This window comes from Grus americana, chromosome 5, assembly GCF_028858705.1.
Source record: "Grus americana isolate bGruAme1 chromosome 5, bGruAme1.mat, whole genome shotgun sequence".
NCBI lineage: Eukaryota > Metazoa > Chordata > Aves > Gruiformes > Gruidae > Grus > Grus americana.
This window is the reverse complement of record NC_072856.1, coordinates 12,441,937-12,460,575: the sequence shown is the minus strand read 5'-3', so window position 1 is coordinate 12,460,575 and position 18,639 is coordinate 12,441,937. Positions and strand designations below refer to the sequence as shown.

General features: G+C 36.3%; 1 protein-coding gene across 6 annotated transcripts in view; it reads right to left on the bottom strand.

Moving 5' to 3' along the window:
* Positions 1 to 18,639, bottom strand: part of SBF2 (SET binding factor 2) — a 268,358-nt gene that overhangs the window by 129,608 nt on the left and 120,111 nt on the right. For all 6 annotated transcript variants that reach the window (XM_054826388.1, XM_054826389.1, XM_054826392.1 and 3 more), the window contains 3 exons: positions 11,224 to 11,337; positions 9,462 to 9,572; positions 6,996 to 7,101 (listed from right to left, as the gene is read on the bottom strand). In XM_054826388.1, coding sequence (XP_054682363.1) covers positions 6,996 to 7,101; positions 9,462 to 9,572; positions 11,224 to 11,337 — 331 coding nt within the window. The remainder of the gene's footprint in view (positions 1 to 6,995; positions 7,102 to 9,461; positions 9,573 to 11,223; positions 11,338 to 18,639) is intronic.

Genomic DNA, 18,639 nt, shown 5'->3' with positions numbered 1-18,639 from the left:
CAGTGATTTCTTTGTACTTCGAACTGAAACAGAAAATTACAGATGATCTTCACCAGATCATTTCTCTGCATTCTCCATAGGTCAACAGTTGCTGAACTGTGGGATGTTTATCTTTGTGATACATAAACAATCATGCTCCAGTAGCTCACATCATAATTTCTGAGGTAGTGTGTTGGGAAGCAATAAAATGTTGGAAAGGTTGTTAACAGACAAAGTCAGTTTTATTGCAGAATGCTGAAAATCTGACCAGTGTGCATATTTCAAGATCAAGAAAGACATCTTCCTCAGGATCAAACCATACCAGGCAGGTAGGGGTGCATGACTACATTTCTTGTAAGACTTGCACAGCTTGATTTTTAGTATCCAAGGGATCAAGACTTATTGTGAAGAACTAATATCCAAATATCAACTTTCTCAAGACTTTTAGAAGGTAAACAGTGAAAACTGAAGAACCAGCAGCTGCCAGGGACCAACAATGGCACACTGGTCCATAACAGAAGGCAAGGCAGGTGCCAAGTATGGAAACAAGGTGGGAAGGAGCAGTGCCCTCACCAACAAGTGGTGGAGTCCCTCAGTACCTGGAGAAAGATGAGTTGGGTAGGTTGGCTGAGAGCAGCTAGGTTCAGCCAAAACTCGAGATAGCCAGCCAAGCCCATAGTGATGAGAAAGGTCTGAGGTCAAGCCAGGAAGTCAAGTCAGCACGGCAGGGTCAGGATCAGGTCCAGCACTGGCAGTCAGATCAGTTGCACTGATCACCAGTCAAGACCATGGTCATGAAGGAGACCTGAGATAAAGCAAGGATGTCCAGTTCATGGGTGAGGATCTGGGTCAGAGAGGCATGTTGCCATCACTGCAACATGGCTCAGGCAAGGACCAAAGGCATGGCCTGAGCTTAAGCGCAGCATCCAAGCAAAGAGGTCAACAAGCCACTCCTTCCCACAGCTTTCACACAGCTCTTTCCTCAGCAGTCTGAACCAAGGTTGCACAGCTGTGCTACATCAATGCTGACCTTGAGCAAGGGCAGCTCAACCCCACAGGAGGGGTTTGGGGGGCTGTTGGCATGCTCAGGGCCCTGACATCAGGTTTCAAAGGAAATACTTATAAGAACCAAGGACAGAGCCTGCTGAACTATCAGCCTAAGCAGAGATTTCAAGTCTGCTGAGAGTAAAATGTATGCTGAATGCTACTGGCACAACTACAGAACCATAAGAAAAAAATGTGGGTTTTAATGAGCTAACCAAAATTGTAAAGTACAAGTCTGTCAGTTTAAAATCCCTCTGCACGCACAAGTATCTACTTCCAAATAGAGATGGTGTCGTACCTTCATTAAAAAATAATGCTGTTGTAATTAAGATCTTCCCCCAAACAAATTTTTGAACACAAAAAACCAATGTAGTATACTAATTATCAAAGCAAAACCTTTTTTAAAAACAACTTTGTTGTTCATTAATTTGTAGCAAATCAAATGACTGAAAAATGAGAAAATACAGCATTTCTTTTACTTCTGTACATTTTGATAGTCCACCCAAAAAATGATAAGCAGGTATCATAGTGAGCATATAACCCCACATTTCATTATGAATGGATTTATCACTGTGTAATAGTAATGGGTTTCAGCTTCATGAGTGTTTAAACCAATCATCATTGTCAGTGTCCCACCATGTAAACATGTGGAAAAATATGCGCTTCTGTTTGCTTGCTTAGCATTGTTTGTTTGTTTAGGTATCAGCAGCTCTGCGGTATCAGATAAGTATCTGCTGTGGTGCAAAACAAAGGTAGGAATATGCAAGTAGGGAGAATGAACAGATAATACTCCTAACTTCTCAGTCTCAAGTCACAGTGTTGAATTTTGTATTTGAATAGCCATATTAAAAAAAATTTTAAAAATTCCCATGTTACCAGTACTAGTAATATTTTAAACAGCTTGTACTGAAATACTTCTCTGATTATCAACTTTGCTATCATCACACACATCTGCCCTAGTATTTATAATTTGTGCAACTGTAACAATCTTTGTAAGTTTAATCAACTGGTCATTTCTGACATCTGGAATTACTGATATTTAATGACACTGCAGTCTTCAAATATTTCAGTTTTAAAATACTTGTTTTAGAGACTTCATATACGCACAATATCTAGATCCAAAATATTTTAAGATGTGTAAAAAGACTGAAGCAATAATGAAGGAAATATGATGTTTAACACTTTCATATAAGTGATGTCATAGGTTGGACAAATGAAAGACGAGCTTGCCAAGCAGCCTGGCTCAACCCAGCATTACCATTCATTTTCATCCTGTTCCATCTATTTAATCTCTATCCTACACAGCCTTGAATTCAAAAGCACCTCTGCCTGTGTCTTCAACTGGAAGATTCACAGTAGAATTTACTTCAAAGTTTCATTTTTGTCACTTAAAAAATTACTTTCTTTGTAAGACTGAAAGTCAGAGTTCTACTGAAAATATTTGAGTGGTGAATTAAAGATATGAGGAGGAAAAACAGCACAGACAAATGAAATGGAACAGAGGAAAGAAGGGAATAGGAAAACAGCTCAGATAAGAGACTAAACAAGAAGGAAAGGAAGGAAAACACTTTTGTCTTCAATTAAATGTTTGGAAAGTAGGGGGAATCATTAATTCTTCAGGGAAATAAATTATCATAATTGTTCTGCTCAGCTTAGTAGTGGGATTCAAGCTACCAGTCCTTGAAACATGCAAAAATTAAAAGTGCTGGTTAAATCCTAGGTTCTTGTTTTGCTGGTCAGGTCCCTAACATAATTCTGTGTCTTATGTTCTTCAGAAAAAACTGCCCGTTGGGGAGATGGAGGTGTATGTCTTGGATATAAATGACTGAATATGGCAGTGCTGAATAATCATAATGCCAGCAGAATGCAGAAGGCAAGTAGGGTTGGAATTTGAAGAAATTAGAAGAGCTTAAGGCAGAAACATAGGAATGCATTGTTAATAAAATGAGACACAAAAGAAAAGAAATATAACCAAAATCTCCTTTGAGCCTGAAAAAGGCTACTGTGTTTTGAAGCTTTTACAGATACCTACCATCTAACTAACAGACACTGAGTAACAGAAAAGTATTGAAAGTCTTCTAGCTACCACAGATCTTTTAAAAAAGTAACTTTATTATTACTGGTTTTCCAGCTAATCCTTGTTGATGAAATAATTTTTAGGTGTAGTGATCCAGCTACAGGCCTGGCTTTTGTCACATTATTCCCATATATATATTTTTTTTTTAATAAAAAAAAGAACGTATGATTTAAAATGTCAAACACTGATGTTCCTTATTATTAAACTTTAAACCTTTGGGGATGTTTTTCCCAACTGTAGTTTGACGCCTAAGTAAAAATAAGGACTATTTCCAGATATGCTGCAAACTTGGTAATACAGGGAGGGTCATCCGCTGACACAGTATTATCCTGCCAAGCAGAGAAAGCATGATGAGACGACTATTGCACAATATTTCTCAAAATAAATGTTGAAATTACTTTTGTATCTATTCATAGTGGTAAATTTTGTCTTGCTGCCCATCTTCAAAGAAAGAGCTATTTTTAAAAAGGTGATTTATACAGTTCACAAATATTTTTCTAGCTACTCTTCATTTTTCTATTAATAATTTAAATAGGATTAAGTGATTTGTACCAGAAGAGAAATAACTGAACATGTCGTTACTTGACAAACAGCCTAGTCAATATTTGTGTCCTAAACACAAGCATTTGACGGTAGAACAGCTGTCATTAAAGTAACCATCCAACACCACACTTGACAACAGAAGTAGAATGCTTTTGCCCAGGTTGGTAGAGACAAACACACATTAAGGTCCTGTTCAAATGGAACAAGAGAAACAGAGCAAGTGTGAATATCTTTACAAAAAGCACAAAAAACCCCTTCTAACAAGCTCAACTATGATCTCCAGAGGAAAGGACTAGGCCTTATCTTAAAAAAATAAACTTTTTCAAAGGGATGAGCTAATAAGTTCTACCACATCCTTCTGGACTCACTGCCTTTAACTCTTCACAAGACTACATGAAAAGTGGGAATAAATGAGAATTTATTTAAAACAGTCTGTTCATATTTCCAGGTCCTTTTTTTATATTCAACAACCACTGCAAACAGACATATGTAGCTGTATTAACAACTCTTTTAGTAATTCAAACAGAAATTTAGCATTAACAAATCTCAGCCTTAAGAAGACAATGACAGCCCACCACCTACATGTGAAAGAAACTCTGTGCTATTCTGTAAAGTGATGTACATTATAAAAACACAAATAGTTTTTAATTTATGTCCTTAGAGATACACAATGATTCTACCATTGTGCTATATCCCCAAATACTTAGACACAAAAACTTTGAAAGGGGTATCAGCTGGGAACTGAGGGACATTTGCAAAAAGAAAAAAAAAAAGGAAAGAAAAAAAAAGCAGTAGTCAGAAATAGGATGTGGAAAAAGTAAGTCTCTTTTGCAAAGGGTTCAAGTAGCTGTTTAAAAACAAAACAAACAAAACCCCCAAAAAGCCAAAATCCAAACAATCTACCTGTCAACTTCTTTGCCTATTCCTTAACTAATTTCAGGCCTGTTCCCAAGCCACGACTACTGTCCTCATCACACCAAAGAACAGGAGAGAGACAGGAAAAGGACCTACACAAGACCATTAGACAAGGTCTTCCTAATAGTTTTGATAGTCTTGTGAAAGAGAAAATTATGCCACAACAGAAGAGGTATTGACACAATTCATTTTTCTACAAACTTGTATGGTCTCTTCAGGGAAACAGCATGTAAGCCTATAGCTTCCCTTTGTGAAGATTTGCCAAGTGTTATAATCACATACTTTCTTCAGTCTCTCTCTTTTTCAGGCCAGTTGAAGTGTCACTAACCAAAATTGTGACAATGAGCAAGTTTTCCTTCACTATCTCCTTTTGTCTCCCTCTCTTGCTGCTCATTTTCATATCCTTCTGTGCACCATAACTGGAGAGGGCACCTGGTAAGCATGGGCTTACTGACTCTTGTACTTCCTACAAGCCACTAAAAAGCAAGAAAAAATGGACCTCCAAACATTTACTGAAGCTCTAGAAGACAAGAAGGCAGAAGAGCTGCAAAACCAAAGAAACCAGACTGTTTACAGCAAGAAGGCTAATGGAGAATGGGAAAAGAAAGATGAGATGGTAGACAGTAAATCAGGGTAGAGATACTGGAAAGTGTATATGAGCTAATGAGGAATTACACAATTTCAAAATATAAAGGTAAGGGATCATCGATTGCTAGCACAACAATCTAGGAGCCCTGGTTACACTCCAAACTTTTCAGTGCTCTGCTATAGTATCTTTAGGAAGTTACATGACATCCATCTGTATATATTTACCCATCAATAAAATGCAGTTAATAATATTAAGTTAAATCCTATGTGTGTGAAAGTAATTTTAAATTCTCATATGGAAGTTTTATAATTCAGTTTTATACATAATGAGTGGAATTAAAAAAGCTCATTCTGCAAACATGCTCTTACTAAGAATCCAAGAAGAGATGGTCCTCAGTTTCCTCTTTCATATTTACATTCCCACTCTGTCTTTACACAGTTTCCCTGTATAAATCTGATGCATACAATGACTTTTCAGATTATTTGCCTTCATTGTCTTCCTCAGACTGATCCTGTGACAAAACACTACAATCCCAGTTTGCGATACAAAAGCCAAGTGTCAGAAGACATGGCAGTTAACCTATATAAGCACTAGCTAAAAAGCCTTGCTTTCTTTGACGTTTTCAGAACTGTAAATTTATAGCAACCTTCATTACAATTGGCCCAAAATAAACTGCCTCAACTTAGGTATCACATACTGTACTTATAGAACAAACATACCATACTACATGGTATATCATACCGTACTTATCTTCAGAAAAGAGGAAAAGTTGTTGGGCCTATCCATGTTTAAAACATTGCCTGCAATCTGATCAGAGTAATCTTGATGAATCTTGACATAATAAGTCAAGTGAAACCTCAGGGACTGTGGTGAGGATAAGTAGCATCTATACCATCTTAGCTGCATTTTTTAATTAAAACTGCTATTAACAAAAGAATAATATTCCTTTTGGAATAATATTCTTTTTGGAAAGATACAATTAAATCTTATCAGTAGTAGATTACATTGTGCTCATCATATCTGATACTGCTTCCTGTGACGTAAGCTCTTACTCCTCTTCACTGTTCTTTTCCCTGTTTGCATCCATTCTTATTGTGCACTTATGAGAAGAATGGATGATCACATATATTATGAGGCCATTTGATTACTTGAGACTAAACATGAGGTTCACAGGTTCAGAAAAGATTATTAATTGCACCCTTATCCATGGCTGCTACAAGTTTGTGCCTCAAAGTCACTTCGCAAACCAACAGAAAGAAGACTAAGAGTGTATTAAAATTTAATGAGACACACAAGATTAGTATTGAGGTACCCAGGTAACAGTGACACAACATTATAATTGTAACAAACAAGTAAGCATTTGATGAGGATTTTGTTAGATCATCTTCTTGAAAGATAGGAAATAACAGATAACAACAGAATAATATGAATTGCACATAGTTACCAATATCAGTACATGGTATCTTTTCTACTAACCTTCTCAGTTACAGTAGTTTTATTATTAACCTCCTTGGTTTTGTTTGGCATTTGCAGAGTACCCAAGGGGTGGGCAATCTTTTTACTTTCATGTTTTTGTAATTAAACAGAGGCCTGCCTCACTTCTGCTCACAGTACACTTACAGATACTAGATAATATCGGAGACAACTTACCACAGGCAGGATGTACAAAAAAGTTACATGAATGTCTGATTAGGGGATAAAAGCACTATTAGTCATTCTTTCCTTCAAAACAAATTAATATTTACCGTGTACCTTTCTTGACACCTGATTTGAACTGAACGAGAACAGAAAATACCTCATTCTGTAATTTAAAAAAAGAATTTTTTTTCAACGCAGACCTAGACATACCCAGTTGCTGAAAGAGAAGAGCCACACTGGTGCCTGTAACAGGAAGGCTATCATGTAGAGGAGTCTGTATCAGTTGTCGGTCTCCAGCTCCCAAAGAAAACAATTTCTGTAGAAAGAAATTTTTTTGTAATTGAGCATAAATTTAATTTATACAGAATAAACAAGCTGTTGTCATACAGATAAGTGATCATCCTGCAAAAGATATTTATTGTGTATACAGAAGTTTAAAGTCAGTAAGAATAACTGAGTGATCAACAGAGATCTGAAATACAGTTTGAGGGCAATGATATATCTCCTTGGATGTGTAGCATGATACTGCCTTCCTTGCATTTCCATTGAATTAGTTAAATATTTATGGCTTTGAAGACATTCAATATTATATTTTTAATAGTACATTAAAAAACTTTCCAGGAAAAAAACCCAACAACCAACAAACAAAAGCCCCTAAACAGTTTAAAACCTATTCAAATCAGAAAAATACATCTTTGATATCTACTGTCTGCATGTGATATATGGGTATTGAAGAGGACACTTCTGCTACTCCTATGTTGCTGCTCTGCATATTAAAGTAGAATTAAAACTTGTTACCTTTCCAGCACAAGAACATACCTCCCTTGAGGGAGGCAGGAAATGGGAGTGAAAGGATGCACTGGTATATCACAACCCAAAAAGCATTGTAACTGCAAAACTATCCTGCTTTCCTCTGAGTAAATCCACATGACATTCAAGCAGCAGGTGATTTCAAGAAGTTACCTCTAACCACTAACTACCATGGGGTGGGGGGTGTTTCCTGTACAGGCAGTAAGCGTGGTACAACTCCACTCTGTACAACAGCAAAGATGTTGAATGTATGAAGGTAGCAAGCTCTAGTTGCTGTATAGCAGATGTTTGAAACCAAAATGCTTCACAGTAAAACCAAACAAGGCAATGAGCTGTAGCAGAGATGCTCTTCCCCAGCATGGTAGCAGCAGACCTGGGTGCTGATCAATAACTAATTTCACAGCCGATTACTTCAACACCTGACACATGAATAACCTGGGAGGCTCCTCAAGGAGTTCTGGAGATAAACATCTGAAGAGTGTTCTCATTCTAAGAGATATAATTCAGATTTAGCCCTGGAAGCATGAAGCTTAAGAAAGAAAACAGAAGACATTAATTTCTGATTAAAATGGTAGTTTGTCACTAGAAATTTAAGTTCGAACTGAAAGAACATTTTATTTGAAGAGAAAAAGCAGAAGGGAGCATAGCCAGAGGAGCATGAACTTTCCTCCGTCTTCTAGCAGAGGAAATGGCCGCTGGAGAAAGCCATATTTATGGATGGGGAGGGGGGGAAGGCATATATAGAAGAGGAGCCAGAAGTTCAAGTGGATCACCAAAACCTATAATATGAGGTTCACATACCACTGCAAAAGAGGGTTTCTGATAGGGAGATACAATCTAATTACTCCCCTTCAAAACCAAAAGGCTTGGGATTCAAAACACAGAGACATGGTTGCCTGGAGAGCAGTAAGGTAGAGATTGCCTAAGCTGAGAGGACATTTTGCCACTTACAGCACCAAGAGAAATTCCAAAGCAGCCAGGGCTATGGGAAAAACAGAAAAGAATTAGGGATTTGTAGGATTTCAAGAAGGTTGTTAATCCGTAGGGTGGGTGGGAAGTGTGAGAAAATGTGTATGAAATCAACTTCAAAATATTGCCATTTGCATACTTTGTTTCCAGGTATATTTCACAATAAGGACTGTATTTTCACAGTAGTGTCACAGCAGAAAGTGAAAGCCAAGCAAGTAAGACCCAACTGGCTTGTCAGAAACCCACAACTATATAGGAATAATTTATTTAAAGTAAATCAACAAACCAACCCAACTTTCTGCTCACAGAAAGCATAGGTAAAAAGCAGAAAGAAGTGTAGTTGCTGGAAAACTTTTTTCTTATTTTTGAATTCATGGGCTACCTGGAATATTTAATTACCTCAGAAAACCATGTCTAAGTTACTTTTTTAGCTTTTTTTTTTTTTTTAATTTTATGAAAATAGAAATTTAAAATTGAGTTACCAGAGAAAAGACCAGTGGAATCTCTAACTACATCAAGGAAAAGACACAGGTAAGTGAACTAAAGTGAAGGACATGTTAAAAAATGGCAAAGAAAAAAAGCCTTTAATAAAGTCTGTAGCAAGCAGAAATATTCCTGAACACAATTATTAAAAACTAAACTTATACAAACTGCTTGATTTGTTACTATGCCTTCTAAAAAGCCAACTCAGTGACAAAATTAACCCTTTGACCTTATCTTGGAATGGAATTTTTGCTGTCTTTAGAAGACAGGCCACAGGGAAAGCACTCACAGGCCACAGGGAAAGCACTCAGCTGAACTATGATCTTTTTTTCTTCAAAAATATTTCAAGAATTTATTTTTTGTTTTCTTCATAAATTAAATTAACTGGAAAAATACCCTTTTTTTTCCTTTTACCTGAGACCCTCCAGAAGCAGGGACAAGGCATGAACACAGATTTGCAATGAGAGTCTCCAGCGATACGTTCAGGCTGTCCACATACACAGTATAGATCAGGCCAAGGCAAGCCTAGAAAGGTAGATAAAATATATTAGACTGCTATACAGGGAAGGCAGATGTCAAATTACTTTAAGATCTATGTATATAATTTTTTTAAAAATAAGTGTGTCTTAATAGTTATTAATGTTGTGAAGTACTTCCCAACTGAAGACAAAGTAATTTGCTATAGAAGCAATCATTTACTTAAAAAAATTAGCTTGGCTATTTAGAAGGGATGCATGCACTGGCAGGTGTAGGTACAGTCTCTTTTAAAAAGAAATTAAATGTTTAATATTTGTGCTTTGTTCATTACACAAAAAGTGCTTTACTACAAGTTACTTTTAAAAATTGTAAAGTCAACATGGCTTCATTTGCACTCTGAATGCAACCTGACTGGTTTCCAGAGTAGAACACTGATGAATCAATGAGCTTTTGAGCCTCTTTTTAAGACTACCATCAAGGATCAACAATTCTGTGTTAACTTACATTATTTTATTATTTTAATATAAATATATTTTTAAATGAATAGTGTATTAACACTTCAGCATTTCCATATTTTTTTGTATGGATCCAGTTTTGATTGAGAAATCACATACAGAGTTTTATTATTTTTACTAATACTTTAACATAAGATGATTTAACATCGTGTTCTAAGAAGCCTTTGGAAAAAAGTAAATAAATAACTTCGTTCCACAGCATCCTTGTGGTGCCTTTTAACTGCTGTACTTTCGATAATTCAGCAAATATTTTAGGAATTCTCTTCTTAGAAATAATTCCAACAGTAACTTTTCATATAACACATAGTTAAGCTGTGAAACTCCTTGCCACGGGTTGTTCTAAAATCTGAGCATTAAGAAACTGGACAAGTTATATGAAAAAACCCACACAGCTGACACCTCTGGTTCAGGATGTCATTTAACTATAATTCACACTGAATTAGGAAAGTATTATGTGGAATTTTTTTCTACAGCCTGCCCTATTCTTACACACTTTGCTTTGCATTCGCTACAGGCCACTAGCAGAGACAAAATACTGGGCTACGTGGACTTTTAATCTCACTCGGTACAGTCATTCCTTAGGTCTAATGACAACTTAGCTGCTGAATGATTTCCTCCCTTGATCTGTAAACTGAACTATATTTGTTTCTCTTAATATGTATTAGCTTAATAAAAATTTAAGCTTTTCATTTATCTCAGATCAGCCATATTTCATCAGCTGAAAGTAATCCAAGATCCTAAATCTTTGTCATGCATCTTAATTTGATCTGGAAGACGCTCTGACATTTTGCCTTACATATGGAGGAAAACTAGGATTTCACTATTAATTTACCATTATATATTTAATCAGATATTGTTAATGTGTTGTTTTTACCTGAGCACATCTAGGTTTGTCCTAATAATTCCCTTCATTATACAGTAAATTGAGCCCAGAAAAATCTCTATTTCATCTCCTATGTAGATTTAAAACTGCTTGGAGGGTAAAAGCACACTGCTTCAACCTACAGGGGCTATTTACTGTCACAGACATTGAATTTTATTTAGTTCAATCTAAGCCTACTTTTGCTTTTAAATTCCCAAATCAATCCTGAGATGTTTTAAATCAAAAGCACTGTCACTGCTACTCATTAAAACCAGATTTGTCTGCTGACATATATTATAAAAGGCAATTGCAAGTTCTTTACCCTGAAAATTTCTGGATAATCTAGTCTGGACACCAACACCAGACTTTTAGGAGCAAATACTTCTGCAGGCGGAATTAAACCAGACTCCTCTTCACCTTCAATTTCTTTTGTTCCCTTGAAAACAGAAACACTTCAATTAATAAGCAGAAAGAAACCTCAAACTAAAATGTTAGCAATTCTTACAAAAAGTTAACATTTCTCAGAACTTCAGAAAAGAAAATGACTGCATTAATTGAAACTGGTAAGGAAGTCAAATAACAGGAGCACATTCCAATGGTTGCCTGAACTACCTAAAAGCTTCTAGATGTAGTTCAACTTGTTAAAACTCAGTTGGGAAGTCATGTACCAATGTACCTAAAATAAAGTTCTGTGAGACAGCAGTTTAATAGGACAATGTTTCACGTTAAATGCTCCCTGTTTCACATTTCAGATAATTACATGGGTTATAGAATGGGATCCTTTCACATCAAAGTGTTAGCTGATTTACAATCAGCCATGCTCCAAATACAGAAGAAAAATATTTCTCAAAAGAATGTTTGGTTGTTCTATTCATATTGACATGATTCAATTTCTTCAATGTTACAGCTAAAATCATCTACAAAGTCGTCTTCAGCCCAACCAGTGAATTTGGAATCTAAAGGAATTTCTTTACAAGAAAACTAGTTCAGATTTTTCAAAATATCCCCCAAACTTATGAACCACTAAGTTTCTGATTTTAAAAAAAAAAGGAAGGTACAATAAAGATAAACTTGAGATAAACATGCAGTTGTTCACAATATTGTGCAAGTTGCTAAAACCTCCTCGCCAACACTTACTATTCAATCACAAATACTTTATTATTACTCATGGCCAAAACTAAAGACATCACTAAATACTTTCATTTCTAAAATTCCACACATTCTTTGACAAATTCATTATCTGATTAAGTTTTCACATGACAAAGTTGACGCTTTCCAATTTTTGCATGTAATTCTCTCCACCTCCACACCACCCACCAAATTTCTAAATATTTGTTCCTTTGACCAAGCATTCTTCTAAGCAAAAATCACTATATTATCTTAATTAGGAATAAGAGAAAAATTACTTCCCTTTCCATATGACAACATGAAATATCTGCTTGCTATTTCTATCATGTTATTAGTCATCATTGCAGTTTATTGAAAAAAAAATCTAACATCACTTTTTCTATTAAATGGAAGAAATTGGATAGAAAGGCTCTTAAATGCCAGGAATGCTGCAAATTCATGAGCTTTATTTTACAATCTCAATTCAGAATGTATGGTTTCTTTAAGCAAGCACATGTATCCAAATAAAAGCAGTTAAAACAATGATATTAGAAGTACTTAAAAAGCTGACTTAACTGCCGTTAATTATGAAAATGTTTATTTACAATAAGCTTCATATGGGAATTTTATTGATGGGGTCACAATGAAAAAAGTTTGGAGACCACTGCCCTAGAGCATAATTGTTCTTCTAGTAGGAAACTAAACAGGTTCCTTCAAAAGCACTTGTTTTAACTAACCTAATACGTAATAACAGTCCTGTCTGCACAGTCCTGCGTGCCTTCATCGGAGCCAAATGGTGGCAGCTGAAGACATTAGCTGTCAGGCAGCAGTCATCATCTGTGAACCACTCCATTGTTTTTGCCTCCACACCAAGACCTGTGTTTTATTATATAAATGCTCTCCTCAGCTCTAGCACCAAATTGAAAAGGTCACTCTGAAAAGGTCCAGTAGTTGCATACCAGCTAGAAGCTGCACTGACAGCTGTAGGGTAATGGAGTGCTACTTCCTAAGCTGACCCGCAGGTGAAGGTATCTACATTAGAGCCTTTGCCCATTGCCCTTCCACCTATAAAGTCAGACCTGGCCTTTCAGGCTTCTGACCTGAACATGGGCATGTGTCTCTTGGAAGCTGCTCAACCATACTCAAGTTCTGTGTCAACCTGTACTAAAGCACTTCTCACACACGCACACCTAAAGAGTAAGATACATAGGTACATGCATGTGCACATGCACCTTGGTGTTCTATTTTCATTACTATATAGACAAAAAAAGGCATGTAATTTTTTATATGGGTTCCTGTAAAACTACCACTGTCATTCTTCAGGACATAAAAGTTAAGTGGTATTCACTTATACCATGCCATCCCTTGTCTAAGCAAGATTAAAAAAGAAAGAAAGAATGTATAACCATTGCTAAACCGAGTTAGACAAAAGTTCATCTGTAGCTTAGTACGCAGTCTTGGTGCCCACGGCCCCCCTGAACAGAGGGCAAGCTTAGTGAGGCCATTCCTCCAGTGCATTCTTCTCCTGTCGCCAGCAATCTGCAGCTCAGGAACTCCCTGACCTGAGGACAGCCTCCTTTCTAAAAACCAATTCAGCATTCAAGTAAAAATAGTTTACAAAGAGAGTATTTACATGTGTATTAACCAAGCTGGTTTAGTTAAGAGATATGTATAATATTTTCATATCAAAGTAAAAACAATTAGCATAGCAATATATACACCCATACAGTCATATACTTGGCTTTGTACATTAATTCTTACCTAAGTGGCAACCAATACATATGCAATGTACATGTTTGGTCTAGTTTGCATCTCATTTCTAGGTTAAAATTGTGATTCATGAATTAATAGAGGAAGACTATAACTCAACAGTCACATGTCCCCCACATGTTCATTTATTTCCATCCATTATCATGTTGACAGGGAAAGCTTTTACATTAATCACAGTTCCCTCCCCCTGCCCCCAAAAATGCAAGAAGAATTTTTAAATTATAGTTTAGTGGTCATACACCACTAAACACATAATCAACAAAAATTTATTCCATCAACTGTTCTAAAGAGTAATTATGAATTCTAGGCATAAAGGCAACACATTCTGGCTATCTGACAAACTGTGGACCTGACAACATTTGGAAAAATGAAATTAAAACATATTCCACATTTCTAAAGGCAAGGGAAAATGGAGCTTCTCTAGATTCACGTAGTATTAAGATAATGAAAACTCAGGGTGCATAGATAGGGAGGAGGTTTCTATTAAAGGCCATTTTCATAAAATCCACTCAACTTCAGATCAAGTCTTGAATTAATTCTTAATTAGATTTAATTTAAAACTTTAAGGGCACAAAAGCAGCACAGTATTGAATCGATAAATCATTATACACTATAAAAACACTCTCTTACTTCATAAAAGATTTACGGAAAAATGTAATGCGACTAGCCGTATTTCTTCCACGGCTAAACGTTCTGACAGGCACATTATTAGGAGTCAGTAGACTAAGTAGATAATCATTTCAAACACATGACTTTTAACCTACTTTTCAAGTGAAGTATTAACAGCACAAGCATTCTGTAGCAATACTAAATACAAAGCAGTAAAACCACAAACTTAATTCTTTCTAGTTACGCTTCTGCTCAGACACATGCACATTTCATCTTTCTTTATCCCTTTTCTCATCTAAGGAAAAAATATTCTCTAATCAAAGCTAACAAAATAAAAGAGTTGTGGGGTTTTTTTCACAATATATTTTTATTTTATAGAATAGCATTCAGTTTACAACTAAATTAAGAATAATTGGGTGTTAAGGAAAACCTTGCTAACGATACATTAACTGAAAGATGAATTTAAATTTGTTAAATAAGAATACTGTTATTTTATTTTTTAAAAATCTAGTTGATTATTATCATTTTCCCTTTGCACTTATATTGGTTGGAAGATGATGATAATTTTAATATACTGCTACAGGGCTTCCCTGATATCTCTCATCTAGACTGTTGGCTAGCAGTCCTTCATACTACAGTAGAACAGATTAAGAATTTTCTTAATTTAAATTAAATATTGAGATTCGTTTTTGTATTTCCCCCTTTTTAATTCTACGTACAGGTAGACTTTGAAAACAGCTGAATTGAGAAAAATGTACCACTAAAGAGCAAACCAGTGTTCCAGATACTTAAAGATCCATTTAGTTTAAAAGGTGATACACTTTTAAAATATAATTCAGAAATATCTGTGCCTTTACATTGGAAATGAATGAATGTTTTGAACATGAGATTAATAAAGTTCTGAAAAACTGTTCAGTAGGGTAAGGAATAGGTAACAGAGACTGATCTAATTGTATTAATGAAAGGAATTGGATGATGATCTGTGATCGTTCATGATTTCACCATGCTTAAAATATGTGGTTCCCTGGAATTATATTTGTGTTTGGCTGAAGGCCATCAGGGTCCTGTTCCCTGCCTGCCAAACCCAGAATCCTCTTTCCTTCTGCATCTTCACTTGGTGTCTGAAGTTATAAGGAGAATATAGTGCAGAGATCTGTAAACTATGGCTGACTCAAATTCACAGAGCTCTGTGTCCACAAAATCTAGCAGATAATATTACAGTTACGATTATGTTCATTACAGAACTTTTTATCTGCAAAATCACCTAGCTAACAAAAACTGTCTTTGCAGAAATCTTCCTTGCAAGGGTTCCTTGTTCACGTATATATGATTGTGACAGTCTAGGCATCTGAAACACGGAAGATTCATAGGAGTCATTGTTTTTTTTCAAGACTACCTTTTTTCTTCTAGCCCCCACTGCATCTCTTGGAGAAACAGCATTGCCAAATTGTTAATTTAGATATTTCTTAAATAGATTTTATATTGTCATGTTCCAAACTGTCACAAAAACATAGACAACATCACAGTAACGAATGTTAACACTTAGGTCCCAGGAGATCAAAACAAGTATAGGAAAAAAAAAAAATCAAGATGACCAATTTTAAAACTAGAGGCACAATTACATTCTTAAAATACAATTAAACAAGCATGTATTTATTGCATGATTAGAACATGGTTGAAGACGTATCAGAAGTTTAAACAGAAAAGTCTTCTCTGGTTTTACAACAGGGTGTTTGATTTGTTTACTTGTCATCTTTTTTTCCCCTCTTTCCCTGCATAAATAATATATAATAAACAAATTCAGAAAATGGTGAAACTTCTTTTGAAGAACATATGATGCAATTTCAATTTGCTCATCTTGTTTGCTATAGCTGTAAAGTGGCCTTTTAAGAGACTGGCCAAAAAATTGTGTCCCCTGTACATTTAAAGCAGACCAATATAGTCTTAAACTCAATTTTTTTCATGTATTTTAACAAACGTACACACCCACATCTACACTTTTTTTTATATATATACACATACACAATTCCTGATGTAACATAGTAATGAGTTTCATACGTTCTTACATAAATGAGAATACAGAGCTAGAGAGAGCATGAGTGCATATATTTCAATTGTTTGCCTTCACAGCCCTGAGGAGAAGGATTTGGGGGTATTGATTGATGAGAAGCTCAACATGAGCCAGCAGTGTGTGCTTGCAGCCCAGAAAGCCAACCGTGTCCTGGGCTGCATCAAAAGAAGTGTGACCAGCAGGTCGAGGGAGGTGATCCTGCCCCTCTACTCGGCTCTTGCGAGACCCCACCTGAAGTACTGCATCCAGCTCTGGAAGTCCCAGTACAAGAAAGACATGGAGCTGTTGGAGAGGGTCCAGAGGAGGGCCACGAAGCTGATCAGAGAGCTGGAGCACCTCTCCTATGAGGACAGGCTGAGAGAGTTGGGATTGTTCAGCCTGGAGAAAAGGTGGCTCTGAGGAGATCTAATTGGGGCTTACCAGTACCTGAAGGGGGCCTACAGGAAAGATGGTGAGGGACTGTTTATGAGGGAGTGTAGTGACAGGACAAGGGGTAATGGGTTTCAGCTGAAGGAGGGTCAATTTAGATTAGATGTTAGAAAGAAATTCTTTGCTGTTAGAGTGGTGAGGCACTGGAACAGGTTGCCCAGAGAGGTTGTGGAGGCCCCATCCCTGGAAGTGTTCAAGGCCAGGCTGGATGAGGCTTTGGGCAACGCGGTCTAGTGGAGGGTGTCCCTGCCCACAGCAGGGGGGTTGGAACTAGATGGTCTTTAAGGTCTGTTCCAACCCAAACCATTCTATGATTCTATGGTATCATGAGAAGTATCTATTTAACATATTTATGATCTAAAGTGATAGGGTAAACTGGAATCTAAATAACCAACTAATCGAACTAACAGCATCACTGTATAGTTTATGAACTTGGCCAATAAAAGTAGCTGAATTAAGAAATGAATTTGTGCAAGCATTTGAAAAAAATAATCTCACAAAATAATAAAAGTTCGCATGACCAAATTAAAAAAAAAAAAAATCAGCACCAATCCCCTGGCTGATAACCAATAGTTTAGAAAAATTAACTGTGAACAGCACTGTTCATCATCACTCTGCTATTTATTTGTTTACTTGTTTTCCAAGAACAATTTGTTCCTCAGTTTAGCCAAGGGATGTACACAGCATGAAGCCCAAGCTAGACAAAATCAGCCTAATTATTCAAGCATTTTTTAATAAGGAAGGTAACTGACAACTGGCGTTACTCACCAACAGATCAGGCATGATGTCCCAGATCCACAGACCAGAAAAAAGGTTTAACGCGTTTTTAATAGATGCAGTTAAAATAGAATACTTGTGGGCTTGATACACATATTATTAAATGAGGCATTGCTTAGCTTTAAATTGGTGTCCCTTTGCTTTAAAAACCCCTCTACCTTTACAAAAACATGTAAGAACTACTGGGCACGGTTTGCAGCATTTTATCAAGTACACTGTAACAAGAAGAGTTTGAAACCATGCTATTAGAAAAAAAATTCAAGTATTAAACAAAGATTAATTTTAATAATAAAATATGGCATATTTTCCTGAAATAAATTGGTGCAGATCAAGAGCAAAAACTTTCTTAAAACTGAAAGTGTACACTAAATGTTTTCTTCACATGCTTCACATAGGGTACCGTGGAAAAATGATTTACACATTCTAATGGAGCAAGTGATAAGCAGTCACGTAGCTCTTCCAGTTCAGTACCCATGCCAGTCTATCTAGGGAGATGTTGAAGAGAATGTAACGAACACTGCAAATCCATGAAAGCATACCATAGAGAGCGTACAGGCTTGGCTTAACAACATATGATTGATACCATTTCAAAACTCCATCACAGCCTCCTGTTTCTTCAGTATGCACTACACGCACTACTCAGCAAAAAACTTAAGCAGGTACAAAGGCAAATATGAAGTATTCCTGCTACATTTTCTGCCCAATGCATTTTGTTTGCTTTAGATCACAAATAGATATTCAGAGTTGAAAATTATGAGTTTCAGATGACATCTTATAAGTCCCAGAAGAGTGTAAGCATTTAGTTTCTGTGCTTAGCATCAAAGGAGTGTAAGAAAGAAATTTCAGTTGAGCTATTTTGTGGGCTGGCTTGCCAAAACAGAAGTAGTAACACTGCATCACAAAAGCTCAACCAATCAAACTGATAGCAAAACTGTTAGAAAGTCCTTTGCATCCACCACTGTAATCAAGATGATA